Source organism: Peromyscus maniculatus, chromosome 12 (assembly GCF_049852395.1).
Source record: "Peromyscus maniculatus bairdii isolate BWxNUB_F1_BW_parent chromosome 12, HU_Pman_BW_mat_3.1, whole genome shotgun sequence".
Classification (NCBI taxonomy): Eukaryota; Metazoa; Chordata; class Mammalia; order Rodentia; family Cricetidae; genus Peromyscus; species Peromyscus maniculatus.
The window spans coordinates 52,722,286-52,741,349 of NC_134863.1; the positions used below are offsets into that span (position 1 = coordinate 52,722,286).

At 40.1% G+C, this 19,064-nt stretch overlaps 2 protein-coding genes across 4 annotated transcripts in view; both read right to left on the reverse strand.

The window, feature by feature from the left end:
* The window catches only part of Nsun3 (NOP2/Sun RNA methyltransferase 3), a 47,589-nt gene extending 38,661 nt beyond the window's left edge, over nt 1–8,928 (reverse strand). Inside the window, exons 1-2 of the mRNA XM_006981612.4 lie at nt 8,427–8,928; nt 7,423–7,532 (exon numbers count right to left, since the gene is read on the reverse strand). Of these exons, the coding sequence (XP_006981674.1) occupies nt 7,423–7,532; nt 8,427–8,438 (122 nt within the window). The 5' untranslated portion in view covers nt 8,439–8,928. The remainder of the gene's footprint in view (nt 1–7,422; nt 7,533–8,426) is intronic.
* A 6,909-nt stretch (nt 8,929–15,837) lies between these two features.
* Arl13b (ARF like GTPase 13B) overlaps nt 15,838–19,064 on the reverse strand; it is a 60,242-nt gene continuing 57,015 nt past the window's right edge. For all 3 annotated transcript variants that reach the window (XM_076549084.1, XM_006981614.4, XM_076549085.1), the window contains one exon: nt 15,838–16,556. In XM_076549084.1, coding sequence (XP_076405199.1) covers nt 16,480–16,556 — 77 coding nt within the window. In that variant the 3' untranslated portion in view covers nt 15,838–16,479. The remainder of the gene's footprint in view (nt 16,557–19,064) is intronic.

Genomic DNA, 19,064 nt, shown 5'->3' on the forward strand with positions numbered 1-19,064 from the left:
AACTCATCAAGACTGATACAGTTAATGGTTAGTGCGAGACAGAGAAACATTTTCTTCATCGCTGTAGTCATTGGTAAGCTGCCCAAGCTTCTCTAAGTTGTAATCCACATCCCAACTGAAAATCCTAAGGATACTCATTAGTACACACACACACACACACACACACACACACACACACACACACACACACACACACACACACACACCATGAAAGCAGAAGTGACAGCAGTAGGGAAGAAAATCATCATCAGGAGTGGAAAGGGAACAAGAGAAGGTAACAAAGGGTATGACTATGCTCAAAATACATTATGCACAAGTATGGAAATGCCATAATGAAACCTACTATGTATAATTAATATATACAAGTTCCTGTCTCAGGGGCTGGAGAGATGGCTCAGAGGTTAAGAGTACCGACTGTTCTTCCAGAGGTCCTGAGTTCAATTCCCAGCACCCACATGGTGGCTCACAACCATCTGTAATGAGATCTGGTGCCCTCTTCTGTGTACGTAATAATAAATAAATCTTAAAAAAAAAAAAATGCTCAGAAACCACAACATAAACAAATATAAATAAATGTACCAAGTGGAACATGAATATTAGAGAGACCTGACACCTGTCACTGTTCACATAAAGCTCATATACTGATGATTCTTCAATAAGTAGAAATATATGCTTCCATCCTTTAGCTTTTTCCAATAAATTTTAATGCTTGGAATCCTTTTTTTTTTGGAGGGGGGATCTTTCAAGACAGGGTTTTTCTACGTAGCCCTGGCCTGGCTGTCCTGGAACTCATTATGTAGACCAGGCTGGCCTCAAACTCACAAACTCAGAGATCTACCTGCCTCTGCCTCCCGAGTGCTGGGATTAAAAGTGTGCACCACCGCTCCCAGCTTGTTTTTTGTTTTTTGTTTTTCAAGACAGGGTTTCTCTGTGTAGCTTTGTGCCTTTCCTAGAACTCCCTCTGTAGCCCAGGCTGGTCTTGAACACACAGAGATCCACCTGGCTCTGCCTCCCAAGTGCTGGGATTAAAGGCGTGCGCCACCACTCCCAGCTTGTAATCCATTTTTATTCACCATTTTATTCACACTTCTGTGGTATGCCCACTCACATACACGCTTCACATGTACTGTGCTTGCTTTCCCTGTGCTCTTCAATCTATAAATGGTAATTTCTAGATTTTATTATCAATAATCAGTGCAAATTGACTTAAAATTTGATATTCATTAAAGATAAGTAAAATTTGATAGGAAAGCAGTATCTTAATGAAGTAAGTGTTGGGGAATGTTACTTTAAGCTGTGTTACTTTTGTTTATGTTGCACTTGTTTAACTCTGTGAAGCTGTTACTGTGCCTTACTAAAATACCTCATGGTCTAATAAAGAACTGAATGGCCAATAGCAAGGCAGGAAAGAAGACAGGTGGGGCAAGCAGGTATAAAGAATATTTAAAAGGAGAAATCTGGGCGGAGAGAAAGAAGCAGCCAGAGAAGGAGGAAGACCAGGGTCCAGCCACCCAGCTACACAGCAAGTCATAGAGTAAGAAACAAAGAGAGTTATACAGGAAAATAGACAGATAAAAGCCCTGAGGCCAAAGATAGATGGGATAATTAAGTTAAGGAAAGCTGGCTAGAAACAAGCCAAACTGAGGCTGGGCATTTAAAATTAACAGTAAGCCTCCATGTGTGATTTATTTGGGAGCTGGGTGGCGGGCACCTCAAGAGAGCAAAAACAACAACAACAAATGTTTTGTTTCCACATATCCATAGATGATTATTACTTTTTGCTAGAACGATCCATGGTTCAAGATCAATTTTATAGCTATTTTGGAAAAAGCGGAGAAAATTCCCACTTAAGTCAGTTAAAATTCAATGTTTTGTAAAACTAAATACACTTGCCAAGTTTCACACCTTGAATGCTTCTGAGTTATGTCTCCAAAACTGTTATGGATCCATCACCAAAGCTATTTTAATGAGCTGTCAATTGCATGTTCTCAGTTTTGTTGACATCAAGCCCTGGAAACATCTCGGCCATCAAACCATTTTCCATTTCCTTCCTCGGCCTGCTGTTGACATCCCACGTCTTGAGCCTATGTGGATTTTGATGCCCTGGGGAAATGCTTTAGAGAGGCTGGATAAATGGCTCAGAGATTAAGCATTTTTTATAGAAGATCCAGGTTTGGTTCTTCACATCCATATGGTGGCTAACAACCACCTGTAACTGCAGTTCCAGGGATCTGATGCCCTCTTCTGACCTCAAGCACTAAGCACGCACATGGTACATCTATACACACATGCAAGCAAAATACTCATACACATAAAACAAAGTAACTCTAAAACATAATTTAAAAAAGAAATGCTGTATGGAAGTCAGGATAAAGTACAGCTTTCTTTGTAAGTGTGTATGGTATAAATGTGGGCTCTGTTTTGTTGCGGTTTTTGTTTTTTTCTGGTTATAGGAGGACCAAGAATGGCAAGCTGAGGAAGGAGAGTCCGTACTGGCTTAGGCAGATGGGAGGGCACTCTTCTGAAAGGACTCAGAGACTGTTGAAACTTGCTGTGACTGTCTATGCCTATGACAGTCTTTGTAACTCATGTTTCCTACTCATACTACAACAGGCCAGCTCATTATTGTCTTCTTGCTAAGATTTATTCATTCATTCTCTAAATAAACACTCTGCTTTGGCTATAGGCTATTATCTATTTCCAGTATAAAAAATTTTATGTTTAAATCTTATGTAAAGTGACTTTAAAAGAGAGTAACTAAAACTAAACTTGTACACAGGAGCGACTGATGTTTGAGAAAGTCAATGAAGTCACACCAGCAACAGTCATGCTGTCTGCTTGGCTACTTTCCTCCAGCCGGTGTGTACTGGGTAAGAACTCAATTCTACTGCTGGGGACTGAAGCTTCTGGACAAGTCAAAGAAGCAGATTCATTTACAGAGCTTTTTTTTTTTTTCCAATTGCTCTTTATTTTTGGTCTGTGATGAAACCTATGTCTCATGGATGCTGACAATGCACTCTACCACTGAGATATTCTTTGAGCCCTATAATTACTATTTTAACTAAAGTCAAGCACTTAAAAAACGAAAATGTTGAAAAATCACCTATTTGGTAATACAATCTTCATTTAGCTTTTCTGTGACAACCTTTTTCTCCTGTTATTCTGTTCCCTATCCAACCTTCTACGGTAATAAAATAAAGCTAAGCACAATGGCTATTACAAATTTCAAGTGTTGAAAAATACAGCAAGTCCTAGTGCTAATGTCCTCACTGTCCACTAGAGGGTGCTCCCTAGATCACTTTGAGGGTTGGTCTCAGAAACATGACTCCTGGAAACACTTTTTTTCCAAGGCATTTAATCTTTATTCTTCAAAGATTGTAACACGGGGCTAAAGGCTTCTCACCTTTTCCTGGCAATGTTTCTCAGGGGTTGCCTAAGAATACCATCGGAAAACACAGATATTAACATCATGATTCATAACAGTAGCAAAATTACAGTTAGGAAGTAGCAAGAAAAACAACTTTACAGCCGGGTGGTGGTGGCACATGCCTTTAATCCCAGCACTCGGGAGGCAGAGGCAGGCGGATCTCTGTGAGTTCAAGGCCAGCCTGGTCTACAGAGTGAGTTCCAGGAAAGGTGCAAAGCTACACAGAGAAACCCTGTCTCGAGAAAAAAAAAAAAAAAAAACCAAAAACTTTACAGTTGGGGTCACCACATGAGGAACTGTATGAAGGAGTCATTGTATTAGGACAGTTGAGAACCAATGGTGTATATATTTATGAGAATGTATTTGCTTTTCTGATATAACTCTGGAATAGACATTATTTTGCTTGTCTCACAGATCAGGTCAGTGTGGCAGAGATTTTCAATAACTCATCTAAGTTATATGCTACAAGATGCTGAGAGCTTTGAACCCACACTCGTAATGACTAGAAGGAAGGGTATACCTGGCAGAGGAGGCAGCACATTGAGACCAGAGGCACAAAACAGCCTCTTTAATGGTAGGAATTATACACAGCAGGAACCCCAGAAGCTGAAGGCTGGCAAGGCCAGGGAGCCCGGTCCATGTCCATGAGGGTGGAGATACACAACCTAGACACTGCATCCACGTGGAAATGGTTTATTATAATAGGGAGAGAAATGAAGAGGCAGAAAGACAGAAAACGAGACAGAGAGGGACGGGGTGGGATGGGGTGGGGGGGGTCCGCACCTTGTGGGAGGAAAGCGGAAGAGAGGAAAATAAGCAGAGTTTTCCCGTAAAAATGGGCGTATTCAGGGCATAAGGTGGCGCCGAGGGGCGGGATCAGAATGTTAACATTAACTCTTATTATTTTTGGTTCAAATGTAACACTGCCCATAGCGAAGCCATAAAGTGGGTCTGTGGACAGGGTGACACAATGGAATAGAGAGGCTAAATAAACAGCAGTGACAGAATTTAAAGGGCATCCAAATAAAAGGGTGAAGCAACAGCCCTGGGCAGCCATTTTCCCTTTTGCTAGGGGGAGGGGTTGATCTGAGGTAATACAGAGTTGCCCAAGCTATGCAGTTTCCACAGCAACCACAACTTGAGGGATCTCAGAGGTCACTCCCACATTCCAAAATTCATAGGACACAATGAAAACTGTTGCACTTGCAGTCACGGGCACTGTGCACCACAGCAAAAGCACTCACACTCAAATGTCAGGGAAGAGACAACTCCCGGGGGTTTGTTGGCTCCAGTAGAACCCCAGACAAGTCTAGCTTTTTCTGACAGCAATGTGGGGTAGTACTGCCAACCAAGGATGCTCATAAAAACCTAGGTACCCAGCCTGTCTTGGAGATTCTGTATGGAGACTTAACTGACAGTCCTTATAGTCAATTTTAGTCACCAACCCCCCTGGATGTTGTTAACTTATCTGTGGTCTGTAACTTCCTCTTCCATCATACAGTCAGACTAGCAGGTGTGGCACAAGCCCCCAGGTAAAGCTCCCTCTACTATCAGGGCAGAATCAGTACATTTCAAGGACTTAGAGATCACCTCTCAGGAGCTGAGGAAAAACTCCAGGCTCACTTCCCAGGAAGCTTTCTTTTCTTACAAAGATATAAAGGTCTAATGGAGTAAGGAGACAGGAGCGAAAGTAAGGCCTCCAGAGGAGGGAACGTAAGTCAATCCGGAAAGCAACGTAGGTCTAGAAGAGAACAACAGCACGTACGTGAGTATGCTGAGCAGGGGAACTAAGGGTGATTGCTAGAGAACACAAGTACCGCACTAAAGCTGAAAAAGAACGGCACAGTGTAAAAAGACATCCCATGAAGGAAAGGTTCACGTTCTGCTAGGAATGGACTTCCTGGAAGGAACAAGCCGGAAGCAAGTATAGCAAAAGCTGAATTATGGAAACCCTGAAACGAAAAGTCTTCCCCACTGCTATAGAAATTTGAGAAACTGGAATCCCTTTCTAGATGAGAGGGAAGAGGAGGACAAGGCCGGAAGTAAAAATACTTACAAACATGTACTTCTGTTGTTTTCCTATGCTGTCTTCCATGATCAGTCTTTCTAAGAAAGCTTTCAGTTTGCCGATGGCAAATTTAGTAGATGTTTATGCAAAATTTAAGTTACCATGAAATCCTAGCAAAAGGGGAGATGGAACAGAAGGCCCAGCTAATTAAATGGCTTTGAGGTTCACTGCTCGTTTTGTTCAGGGTCAAATAGTCATTTATAAGCCTTTCTGGAGATATGAAGTAGAAAATCAACTCATTACAGGCTATGAATAGCCAGGTTATTAAAAAGGCTCTAGACAAAATACTTCTCACAATCTTTTGTTTTAAATCATCCAAGAATGCTGATTCTATCCCAGGTATGAGCCAGTACTGTCAGTAGCGGGAGATCTGCCCTTAGACAGACTGGGCAAGAGTCCCACCTCTACTTACTAACCAGCTGAATGAATTTCGGCAAGTTACTTTAACGCCACGCTACAGCCTCAGAAGAAACACTGAAAAGAAAGCTCAAGTTCGTTCTCAGGAGTACTTAAGTAGGCACTGCTTGCATCGAATATTCATGCAAGATGTGTGGCTCTTTAGTTATTAGTCTGTATGAATACCTTTACATACTAAAAACCTCATGAATTCATTATATACTTCACTATTCATTTTCTGAAAGACTCATTATAAAATGTAGCATTCTTAAAATAACTGCTGCATTTCCATATTATAAGTGTCCTAAATATCTTAGCATCCTAAAATCATCTTTGACCCACTTCATATTTTATTATCTTTATTAATAAGACTTAATCTTTGTCTCAAGATATGCTTAAAGCTCTTCTGTGAAAAGGAGAAATACTTAGTCTAAGATGAGATGACATAAAATAATAATTTGAGAAATTATTGTCTGAGCTAAGTTTCAGACTATCTACAGTCATACCACTTTTTCTTTGCTCCGCAAAACAGATTGGGCAAACTCCATTCAGTCCTTATTGTCTGGTTCCAGATTGGGCAATCTCCATTCAGTCCTTATTGTCTGATTCCTTTTACCAAGTTAATTCCAAAGTCACCAGTGGCTTTTACTGGCACCCACACACTTCAATAAATAAAAGACACCATTCTTGCTCATGTTTCTAGAATGTTTACCACGGCTCTCCCATGAACAGACTGTATGTAAACTGGACAGAGGACTATGCTGTTCTTTGTATTCCGGGGGTTACCACATACACACATCAGGAACTCCATACAAAACTCCACTCACTACCATTCTGATCAAGAGCACAAACTCACAAACCCACAAATCGTCTGTTTCTTAAAAAAATAATGAATGAATTTATTTCAGGGACATGGAGTAGGACTGAGCATGGAGGTCAGAGGACAACTTGTAATGTAGTCCCTGCTCTGGATGCCAGCCTTGATGTCACGTGCCTTCCTTCCCCACCAACTGAACCACAGCATCACAGGCCCACTGGCCACTTTTCTTCATTATATGCTTATTTCTTTAAAATACATTGTTCCAAATACAGACATAACTGTGCCTAGGATTGCCAAATAAAGTATGACTTTAGCTAAGATAAAGGAGCACTGACTTTAAGGATTTGTTATTTTCTGAATTTCGGAAAGTTAAATGTCTTCAGAGTTAGAATTTTTGTTACAGACATAGTTTTAAAATGCAGTGCATTTCCATTTTTACAGATAAAAGCCATTGCTTGGGAGGAGGGTATTCATTTTTATTATGGCTGTGTTTTCTTTCTTCATTTAAAAAAAAAAAATTTACGCCTCATTTTGTCCACAGTTCAGGCAGGAGAGGGCAGCTGGGTAATTCCTTCACCTTTACTCTGACTGTACCTTCCCTCCCAAAATGTGTACTAAACTTTTATCTTCATGGGGCCACTCTCATAAAAGAGGTATGGCACACACTTCCACTGTTCCCTCATAAAATATCAAGAGATGAATCATACTAACCTTACTGTATTCCAGGAATCCCCAAGCTCTTTGGAATACTGTTGGTCAAACTGATCCAACACCACTCTGCAAATCTGTTTTGCAAGCGTCCCCTCTGATTTTGCTTTCAGCTATGACGATAAAAGAGAGTTGCTAACGACACATTGTGATATCACACATTTATTGAGATCTGACATTAACATGACCTTAATTTTTTTCTTTACATCTGTATTTATTCGTTAAGCATTTCATACACGTATACAATGTATTTGGATAGTAACCACGCCCCCCACACTTCTCCAACTCCTCCCAGACTCCCCTGGTAAGCTTCCCTCCCAACTTCCTGTCCTTTTAGAGGATATCGTTATGTACATGTGTGTGGGATCACACGCAGAAAACTAAGTTTCCTGCAGCAACTGCCAGCTACTGCCAATAACGCCTCGGCTAGGAGTGAGGCTTCCTGCTTTTAAAGAACTGTTTAAAATAGCAGTTCTTGCCTTGAGAGCAACACCTTACTTGTGACAGATTTCTATCATTGATATTCTACCTATTTATGTAAATGGCGTTTCTCAAAGTAGTAATTACCCAAATGTAAGGCCCAGGTTAAAGATGTATTTATGTTAAGAAAATTTTAGAATGCATAAGGGTTTTTTGTTTGTTTTTTAAGTAACACAGCAAAGATTTATCACCACGGCTGGGTGTATATTATGTAAATGTAAAATTATTCCACACTAAAGTTTATTTACGGAAATAATCGTCGCCCTAACTTCCTGGGACCCCCTGCAATTGTTTCACGTATTCACCCAAGTGCATGCACCGAGGGCCGGGAAAGTTGGCAGAATTACTGGCCCCGGCATCTCAGCGCCGACCCCGGGGCTCGGCCTGCAGTGCATGCGGATGGGCAGAACCAGCCCAAGGGCGGCTTTCAGCACGGCTCCCGGGCTCTGTGCAGAGTGGCTCCCGTCCCAGTCCGCCCTGTCTCTCCGCCGCTTCAGTCCCAAGCGCTGGACCGCCGAGGGCCTCACCCGAGTCAGCATGGTCCCCGCCCGAGCTCGCCCACTACGGTTCTTTGCACGAGTTCGCCGGAGATCACAGCGAGACGCCACACTTCCGGGGGCCGCTAGGAGGTCACGGATTGCCTCGCACTTCCTGCTTCCGTTCTCGCGCGATTGTACTTTCCGGGGCCCCAAATCTCGGCGGAGGCACGGGTCCCGCGAGACGCGGGGGCGGGAAGCGGATCCCTGCTCGGAACCGCGGTGGGTTTTGCGCAGGGCAGAGGTTCGCGTCTGGGTGACTGTTTACAAAGTCACCCTTGGCGTCTGTGATCGTCGTCACTCTTAGGCTGTCGGGGTTTCATGAGCAGAGGCATACTAATTTTCCACGTCGAGAAAAGCGGTGAAAGGATTAATGGTGCTTTTCCTTGGGGGTGGCCCGAGATAATGTATGCGTAGAATGGGAAGTGTTAAGTGTTGCATTGAAATAATAGTTGAGTAACGGGCAGAGACTGCGGAGCAGACGCCCACCGCTGGCCGTTGTCAGTACGTTCTGTAGCCCCCCTGGCCCGCCTGAAGGTCCCCTAGAGACGTTTGTGTCTCGGGGTCTCAGCCTGCGGAAACAATGCACCCCCAAAGAGATGGGGATTTCGCCAGGAATATCCCGAGAGAAGGAAAGGAGGCCAGCAAGAGGGGGAGCTGGTCTGGTGGAGAGATGTTTACCACAGTTCTAACGGGCCAGACCATCTTCTAACAGGACGAGGTTGAAACCCAGATAATGATAACCCGCTAGTCCCAGGGACCATGGGTCTTTCGTTAGGACCCCAAAGACAGACATGGGGGGGGGGTGTTCACTATATCTGTGTTCCTTTTCCCAATGTGGTCCTTTTCTGCTTCCCACTTTCATGTTTTTCAAATAGGCTTGTTGAGGGTAGGTGGCTGGACTTGATGTGACTATTATATATCATTGATAGTTGAATAATGGCTTGTTATTACCAAGCACTGAGACCATATTCCCAAAGATCAGGAAGGACCCACAAAGCTCCCAGCACAGTTCAACCAGCAGCAATGTTAATTATGTTAGGAATAACCATTCGTTAGCATTTTTTCCCTTGTTCTGTAACAAACCTGCAATTTCTCAGAGATGATTTGGTCTCTTACAGTAACTAGGCATCACCACTTTGAGATAGCACTGGACTGTCAAAATGTCAGTATAGGTATATGGAATAGGTAATGTGATGGAAAGCTTGGCATATTTATTTAGGTAACTTTCTCAGAAATCTAAAAAGTCGTTAATTTTGATTCAGTGCAAAATAAAATACAATATTTGGTATGCAAATAATTAAATGAATACCACCAGTTGTGTATTTGGGGGACAAGTAATTCATCTACCTTTCAACTGTTATATGCAGAAAGATTTCGTGTATTTTCTGTGTTCATTATAAAATGGCTCAACTACTGAATTAATAGACTAGCTTTATGTTTGCAAAGTAGACCTAGGAAATAGGAGGTAGACTCCTATTAGGATGTTAAACTTGGAAATATCAGATCTATTCGTCGACTTGTTTTGAACTAACAGACATGAGATAAACAGAACCGACATTTGAGGATTTACTTGTTGCTGGAGGGCTTCTCTACAGGTTCCACCAAGCCCCGCAGTCCCACAATCCACGTATAAAATAATCACTCAGACACATATTACTTATAAACTGTATGGCCGTGGCAGGCTTCTTGCTAACTGTTCTTATATCTTAAATTAACCCATTTCTATAAATCTATACCTTGCCAAGTGGCTGGTGGCTTACCGGCATCTTTACATGCTGCTTGTCCTGGCAGTGGCTGCAGTGTCTCTCTCTTTCTTCCTGTTTCCCCAATTCTCCTCTCTCCTTGCCCTGCCTATACTTCCTGTCTGGTCACTGGCCATCAATGTTTTATTTATATAGAGCGATATCCACAGCATTTACTTCAGTGTTTCTTTGTTAATATTGTTTTGAGGTAGTGTCTCATGTAGCTCAGACTGACCTTGAAGTCACTATGTAGTGAGGGATGACCTGAATTGACCCCCATGCTTCCACCTCGAAGCTTCTGAGGCTATGTGTGGCATGCTTTTGTGCCTACTTTATGTGGTTGCTGGGGACTAAACCTATATAGCTTTGTTAATGCTACCATGAACTGCATCCCTGCCCCATTCATTTTTTTTCTCTCTCAATAATAGTTTCAAAGATTTAGTAAGTTAAAAGATTAGTAACATCTCTAAGGCAAGATTTTTTAATCTAAGCATTTTTATCATTAAATTGTTTTATATTGAGGAGTGCTTTTGGCTATACTTCATAGTCTTTTTCTAACAATTTTGTGAATTTTCATATTTATAAATCATATGTTGCCGGGCGGTAGTGGTACACACCTTTAATCCCAGCACTTGGGAGGCAGAGGCAGGTGGATCTCTGTGAGTTCGAGGCCAACCTGAGCTACAGAGTGAGTTCCAGGAAAGGCGTAAAGTTACACAGAGAAACCCTGTCTCGAAAAACCAAAAATCATATGTCAAACTCTTCTTGTTTATGTTGCCAAAAAGGTGAAGGTCCACTGGGTAGTAAAAGCAGTCAGGCATTGTGAGAGATGTACCTGCAATTAAGGCTAGCGAACACAGTCCACAGTCATGGACTTTCAGCAGATGAGACTCCTATTACTTTAGGGATTCAGGTATTGTGTAGAAACCCAAGCACCTGGGCTGAGGGGAAGGGGAGGGGGGTAGGAAGGGGGAGAACAAGGGAATCTGTGGCTGTTATGTAGAACTGAATGGTATTATAAAATAAAATCAAATTTAAAAAAAATAAGTAAAAAAAAAAAAAAAAAGAAAAACCAAATTAAAAAAAAAAAAAAAAAAAAAAAGAAACCCAAGCACACAATCCACTGCAGGAGCAAGTAAATATGACCTCTATTTTGATTCCATTTTAGGGTTTTTATTTTTATTTTTTTATTTTTTGGTTAAAGTTCTTTTTGTAGGGGGATATAAAATGTATGTTGTCCAGGTAAGTATGTATGTATAAATGTATGAGGGATTAAATTTGTTGTTTTAATATTTTCATGTTGAAGTTTCTTTTTTTATTTTGTTTGGTTTGGTTTTTGAAGACAGGGTCTCTCTGTGTAACCCTGGCTGTCCTGGAACTCACACCATAGACCATACTGGCTTCAAACTCACAGAGATCCACCTGCCTCTGCCTCCCTGAGTGCTGGGATTAAAGGCATGCACCACATCCCCTGGCTCACACTGTAGTTTTAGTCCTCAGTATCTTAGGTTGGGATTGCTTTTAAAAGGGGGCGAATCAGGTTAAAATGGCATGGTGAAGATGAGTCTTACTCCAGTCTAAGTGACAGTTTTTGAAATGGATACACTGAGACACACTAGGGAAAACAAGAGGAGAGAACCTGGCACTAAGGGAAGAAGGGAAGAAGCCTTTGGAAAAGCCAATCTTGCTGGCACTTTGGCTTACCCTTCCAGCCTTCAGAACTGGAAGAAAACAATTATTGAATCCACTAAAATGGCATTACCCAGCTATGCTAACCCTAACCAAATAGTAACAACAGGTATAGAAGAATATACAAATGTTCTTTGATAAAACATGTAATAAAAATTTGCGGACTACTGATTAATTCACCATGTTGTACACTGTTTCCTCATCAGTACATAAATGGAACTTACAACTAAAGACTTACATCCTATTTACCCTGTGGTTATAAATTTGAACCACTAATGAAAGGAAATTCATTTCTCCTTTCCTACTTTTCTTGTTTGGTTTCTTGTTTCCGGAAAGGAATAAGTATCCTCACTTCTGTTTCTACAAGACAAAAAGATCATCACCATTTTCATTACCTCTGCCATATTTTAAGACCTGCGTTATCTGAATTGATTCTCTGGGTCAGATGACACATATTTCTCAATAAATGAGCATCAGCAGAACGTCACTTATAAAGTATCCTCTATTCAGACAAAAGCAGGTATTAAAAGCCAGGGGTAATAAGACCAATAAGCTACAGCTGTATTTATATAAGCAGTTTCAACTTTTGAAAACTTTTAGCCAGAAGCATGGATTTCTTCACTTAGGGTGGGAGAAAGTGAATACTCTGGGAATGATGGCATAACACACTGACCATCAAATAACTTCAGAAGAGATTTAGTTACGGGGTGTGGTGTGGTGTGCATTGACAGCACAAAGGCCCTCATAAGCAAAGAGGGCTTCAGAGCTACTGGAACTGGAGTTACAGCCATGTATGAGCAGCCTGATGTGGATATTGAGAATGGAACACAGGTGTTATGCAAAAACAGCACATGCTTTTACCCTGTTAGTCATCTCTCCAGATCCCAAAATATTTCCAGCTAGAGAACATTTTATAAAATAAAATGTCTAATGGTGTTTTCTTGAAAGACCCTAACCCTTCAGGCTTACACCCCCATGCCCCAGGAAATAAGGAGCTAAAAAGAAAACTAGTTCCAAGGGCCACCTGACTCAGCCATTGTTTAACTTGTAACAATGTAACAATGTAAAAAGATTTCTGTTAAGAGATGTGCTCAACTGTGACTGGGGTAGTTGCAAGTGTTCCAGGAAGGATCACTGTGACCTTTGTGTAAACTCCACTCCTGCCCTGATACCCCTCCCCCCCCCCTTGAGGTTTCAGGAAGAATGTACATGTGGACGTGACTGTACCCACTCTGTGATCAGACCATGATCTTGTGAAATGAAATTGTATGGGAATTGTAATCTTATGGCTTTTGTGGGTTTTTCCTTTAAAAGCCTGCAGTAAGATTCGGCTCTTGCTCTTAGGAGCAGAGTTTGCCCGTCTGTACAGTCGCTTCAATAAAAACCTCGTGCTGTTGTATCAACTGGACTGGAGTCTGGGTTCTTGGGGCGCCCCCTCGAGAAGGTAGTATCCTGGGTCTGGGGTCTATCATTCTATAGGTGAACTTTCCTAGACCATTAAGAGTTTTAGTAAATTCTAAACATTAACTAAAATAGTGTTTAATTTTCAGCTTGAAGAAAACATGGCATGGGGCTGGAGAGGCAGCAGCAGCAGCAGCTTGGCAATTAAGAGCACTGGTTGCTCATCTAGAGTTCCTGGATTTGCAGCCCAGTGCTCACATGGCAGCTCATCACTATCTATAACTCCAGTTCCAAGGGATTCAACACCTTCTTCTGGCCTCTGTGTACCAGTCACACATGCACACATACATTATGCAGGAAAAACACCCAGAGAAATAAAAAAAAAGGTCAGCCAGGTGGGGGTAGCACACGCCTTGAATCCCAGCACTCAGGCGGTGGAGCTCTGGGAGTTTGAAACCAGCCTGGTCTACAGCATGAATGAGTTCCAGGACAGCCAGGACTACATAGAGAAATCCAGTCTTGAAAAAAGCCAAAACCAAACCAAACCAAAACAGAACAAAAAAACCTCTTAAAGTTCAAAAAAGAGAACAGCACTTAAAATAATAAAAATTATAAGTTTGCTTCCCTCAAACAGTTGAAAATTGAGGAAAATATCTAAAGATGATCTCTTGAAATTTCAGCTGGCACTCTGTACAGTTCCACACCCCACATTCATTACATACAATGTCTTCTATGTAGTGCATACATATGGACTGTCCAGTAAGAGCACATGGAATTTTCTTTTTTGTGTGGTTTTTCGAGACAGGGTTTCTCTGTGTAGTTTTGGTACCTGTCCTGGATCTCACTCTATAGACCAGGCCAGCCTCAAACCCACAGAGATCTGCCTGGCTCTGCCTCCCAAGTGCTAGGATTAAAGGTGTGCACCACCGCTGCCCGGCTGGAATTTTCTTGTAAATAAGTTAAAATATATCTTTTGGGCAGTAGGGTTAACAAAACACTGGGGGCAGTAGCGCGCGCGCGCACACACACACACACACACACACACACACACACAAATCACCATGTTGTTTCTCACATCTTTAAGTAGTTTTCATATTAAAAAAAAAGAAAAACTAATCCACTAACTCTTTCCACAGTAATAATGCAAAAAATATTAATTAGCTAAAGATAATGATGTAAAACCAGAAAAGGAAGAGAAAAATGGTATACTGGTGTAAATTATTTTTTTATTGTGATAAATTATAAGTCATGATGAGTAAGAATGAAAATGTATAATATAACAAAATAAGCATCGAAGTGTTAAAATCTGATAGGATTTAGAAAACATCTTTTAAAAGGTTTTTACATGGCTTTAAGAAAACATATAGTATTATAGAAAACATCGATTCCAGTTTATGTTACATTCAATTTCAAAATTGTTTTTATGAAATAGTCGGTAATTACTGTTCTCTACAGTAAACACTGGTAGGAAGCAAGAATTTTTTTTAAAAAATCTTTATTCTCAAACCAGATGAATGTTAAGAGATAGCAAAAGTGTGAGTTTAGTTTTAAAAGGGAATTTAAATATTACAAAGTGAACCAGAAAGATGAGCACATTTTCCTCTAAACTCCAGTTCAGAATTTGCATCCTGTGTTCTTGTGAGTCTCCTCATATCTGAGCCACCTACCAATTCTGCATATGGGTTTTGCATAGAAATTAAAATGCTTCTTCCTCAGTGTGCAAGGTAGGTACCATGCACAAACTCATAGAAACTCTACCAATGCTGACTAGAATAATGTGACCTAACTGATTCAGGTCCGGTGAGCTAAAATGGGAACAATGCATTATAAACATTTAAAAGACAATCATTTCAACCCACCTTAGATGGACTTACATTCAGAAACTAGTATGTCTATTGTCAGTATAAGGTACCAGTCTTAACAAGGTGATAGGAGAATTTTTCCTTTTTATCTTCACTTTGACTTAAAGGCATGCTTTCAGTTGGCTATTACAATATGAATCCATTACTAAATATATCTCTAGAAGCTTTGGTAAGGGACAGATGAACAAAGAGCCTCATAGATGGCACTCATGAGCAAAACCAGTGCTTTCATTTTAAATTAAGATGTCATGTTGTAATCAGCTCTTTATAAAAGGATTTGAGGCAACATTTTCATTCGAATGGCTGTGTTTTACTGTAAAACTGAACTCTCCAGACCTACAGGAGCCCTCGCAGTCTTCTTACCTTTAAGTTCCCAGCATGGAGAATGAAACAACCCGAATAGCCAATGGAGCGCCTACAGATAGAAGGCATGACAGCGGGCACCTGAGCTCTCAAAGTGTCCGGTCCTTGAGTTGGGTCTTTTAGGGCTTTGAGTAATGTCTCACAGGACACATTCTTACTAATTTAAACAACCTTAGGATGTTTTTTAAAAAGTATTTCACATACCTTAACATTTATGGAGAGCATCACCAATGAAAGCAATCAGTGACAAGGGAACTGAATTCTCTCCTCAGGTACAACTTTCAAATCATGTAACTGGATAGAATAAAGATCTGAGAACTTGCTTTTTAAAATAGCAACTACTTTAAAAAAAATAGCAACTATTTTAAAATTACGTCAAAAAAGGGTGTACATTTTAAAAACAATGTTATCACAAAACATACCTCAAGTCATTTAAACACATCCTGCTTGTACACTTCATGTCTGTCAAGTAACAATGTTCCATCCAGACAGATTGAAGCAAGCATGTGTAGAAAAGTGCACAATCAATACAATAGCAAACTCAAACAAAAGCTTTAGAAAAAATATAAAAATAGTTAAAATTTAGGTTATAAATGCCCAGGAATACCCTTTTCATGTACGTGTACTTTATAAAACATGTTTAATGCATAGAAATACAGACTATTAAAAAAATCAGGTACGTAGAGTCCACTGGCTCCATTTCTGAGGAGGTTTTCCTTCGGGAGAATGTCCAAGAGTAGGCACGTGTAAACCAAAGAATCAACACTACATCTTGCTAACTTGGCCAAACGCTCTTGTCAGCTACTGGTCATTTTGTTTCCTTTCTGCTTTACCCACAGAATGTGGAGAAGTGAATGTTCAGGTCAAGTTCTTGGGTATTCTTTCCTCCCTGATATTATAGTTGTCTTGCCCCAGTCATCAGTGTTAGGGCTTTCCTGCTTCGGGAAAGGTCTGCTATTAAAAAGACCAACCCGTCTGTCTTGGTTATGAGATCATGTCCGGAGCATCACCATTAGGTCTCTGCCGCACAGCCAGGGGAGGCAGTGGCTTCCCATAGAAATCTGCACAAAGGGAAATGGAAAACATGAAACAGTATGGTAATCAAGTCTTACACAGCTAATTGTTTTCCAGCCAACATCCTTAAAAGATTAAGACGCAGACAATTCTCAAGTGAGTGGATAGGGGGAAGACAGAAAACAGAAACAAATATAATCCAAAAAAAAAATTGAATGAATTCAAAAAATAACAACCTGGGTAAATTCTAAATGACTGGTAAAATGTTGTACCTAACAGACATACTTAAAGTTTTTTTTTTTTTTAATTACACATTCACATTAGAAAACAAATACAAAATACTGTGAATTGACACCATCTGCTACTAAGACCCTGGTCAGTCACCATTTGTATACACCATGTTGCTTTCTAATGATGTCTAGGTATTTTAGAAGAAGCAGATTAACTTCCTTTACCTAATCCTACTACAATTCTGTGGTTTGGTGATGACTGTACAAAATGGTCTTTCTTTCTGAGTATGTGAATTATACTGAGAATTGAATCCAGAACCTTGTGCATGCTAGGTAAGCACTCTGTTACTGAGCCATATTCCCAGGCCCCCAACCTTTCCATTTATAATACAACTATATTCTCTGTTTGTTTGCTTGTTTTTTCGAGACAGGGTTTCACTGTGTAGCCCCGGCTGTGTACTACCACTGCCCAGCTCATTGATACTCTTTTTAAAAATACTGCATTTCCTTATTCTGATGTTTGTGTATAACAATCTGTGTGAGTTGCTTCTCTCTTTCAACTGTTAGTCTTGGGGTTCAAATTCAGGTCTTTAGGCTTGGCAGCATAAAGTACCTCTACCAGCAAGGCTGACTCACTGGCTCAAATTTCATTTCCTACTTTGCCACAAATTAGATTATAAACCTAATGCCACATTTAAGTCATTATAAATTATTTCCTAGCATATTACCTTAAAATTATTTTAGAAGCACAGATATTCAAAAGCACTTAAAATAAATACACTGGTAATGTACGAGGGGAAATATTTTCAAAGCAACTGCAAATCAAAAATTAAACTGCCGAGATGTCTTAACAAATATTAATGGCATAGTATAAACATAAAAACTTACAGTATGGATTTCAAAACCAGGCAGACGTAAGTTCAAATCTTGATTCTGCAGCTTAGCGGCATGAAAGCTCTTGCCTAAGGTAGTTTGCTGCCAATATTATAAAGCAATTTGGAAGAGCTAAAATTGCCAAGCACAATGGTAGGTACCTATTGCTTGCTATTATTGTTATGATAAAAATGATAAGATATATCCAATTATTTTGATGAATTTAAAACTATTTTTATTAAAAGACCAAATGCATGTATGTAAAATTTGTCTTCCAAGAAATTAGTATACTTTTGTAGTGGGTTCTGTATCACTTCCTTATGGGAAACTGAACCATTCTATAAGATACAGTATTTTAATTCCTAAACATTTTTATAGTGATTATTGAACATTTTGAAGATGAAATTTGAAGAGCAGTAAAAGTATACAAACATATTTAACTTTCTTTTTAACTTGTAAGCCTTGACAACATCCTTTAATTTGTATAGCTGGTATTTTTGACTACCAGAAACTTTGATTATTTTTCATAATGTTCAATATATAGCACACTAAAGAAGTACAGACTGAGAGTGTTCACAAAATAAATACAGATTCTCATTTTATGTCTTTTTGATGTTTCTGTCCTACCCATTACACAGAGAAAGCTTTGTAGGCAATAAAAGTGATTATAGAAGCAAGCTGTTACTAAAGCCAATGCCTATAATCAAAGTAAGAATCTCCCTTAAGCTGCTTTCAACCTGATGATGGCAATTTTTGTCTAAGTCAGTAAAGTATAAATCACAAACCACATACAGCTGGTTTCTAATTATCCATTAGCCCATTATATATCTATTGCATATTTGTCATTAGACTTTTGTCCATATATATTTATATATAATGGGAAAGAAGTGTTCAAAATTAAGAAAAAGAAGAGGGTCTGGGGAGATGGCTCTGAGGTTAAGAGCACTGGATGATCTTCCAGAAGACCAGGGTTCAATTCCCAGCAACCATAAGATGGCTCACATACATCACACTCCCGTTCCAGGGAACGGGATGCCCTCTTCTGGCCTCTGTAGGTACCAGGCACACCAATGGCACACAGATTCATGTGGGCAAAACACTCATATACATTAAGTACTTTTTAAAATTATTTTCTTAAATATTAAATAGAGTAACATTATGTCCATGCATTAAATGAACATTAGCTCTTGAAAAATTACTAATAGTAAACCTTTATACTTTAATATATAAGGCCTTCACCATTTAGCCCAAGTCCAGAATTCCATTTTCTATAATTTAAAATTCCTCTTTTAACCACTATGTAACTCCATGCCTTCAGACAAACTATTGTTCTTTTCTTTGTTTTGGTTGTTGTTTGGTTTTTCTTTTTCAGTCAGCCTCTCCTATAGCTGAGGCTGGCCTGGAACTCCCAACCCTCTTGCCTCAGCCTTCAGTGGTGCTAGGATTACAGGT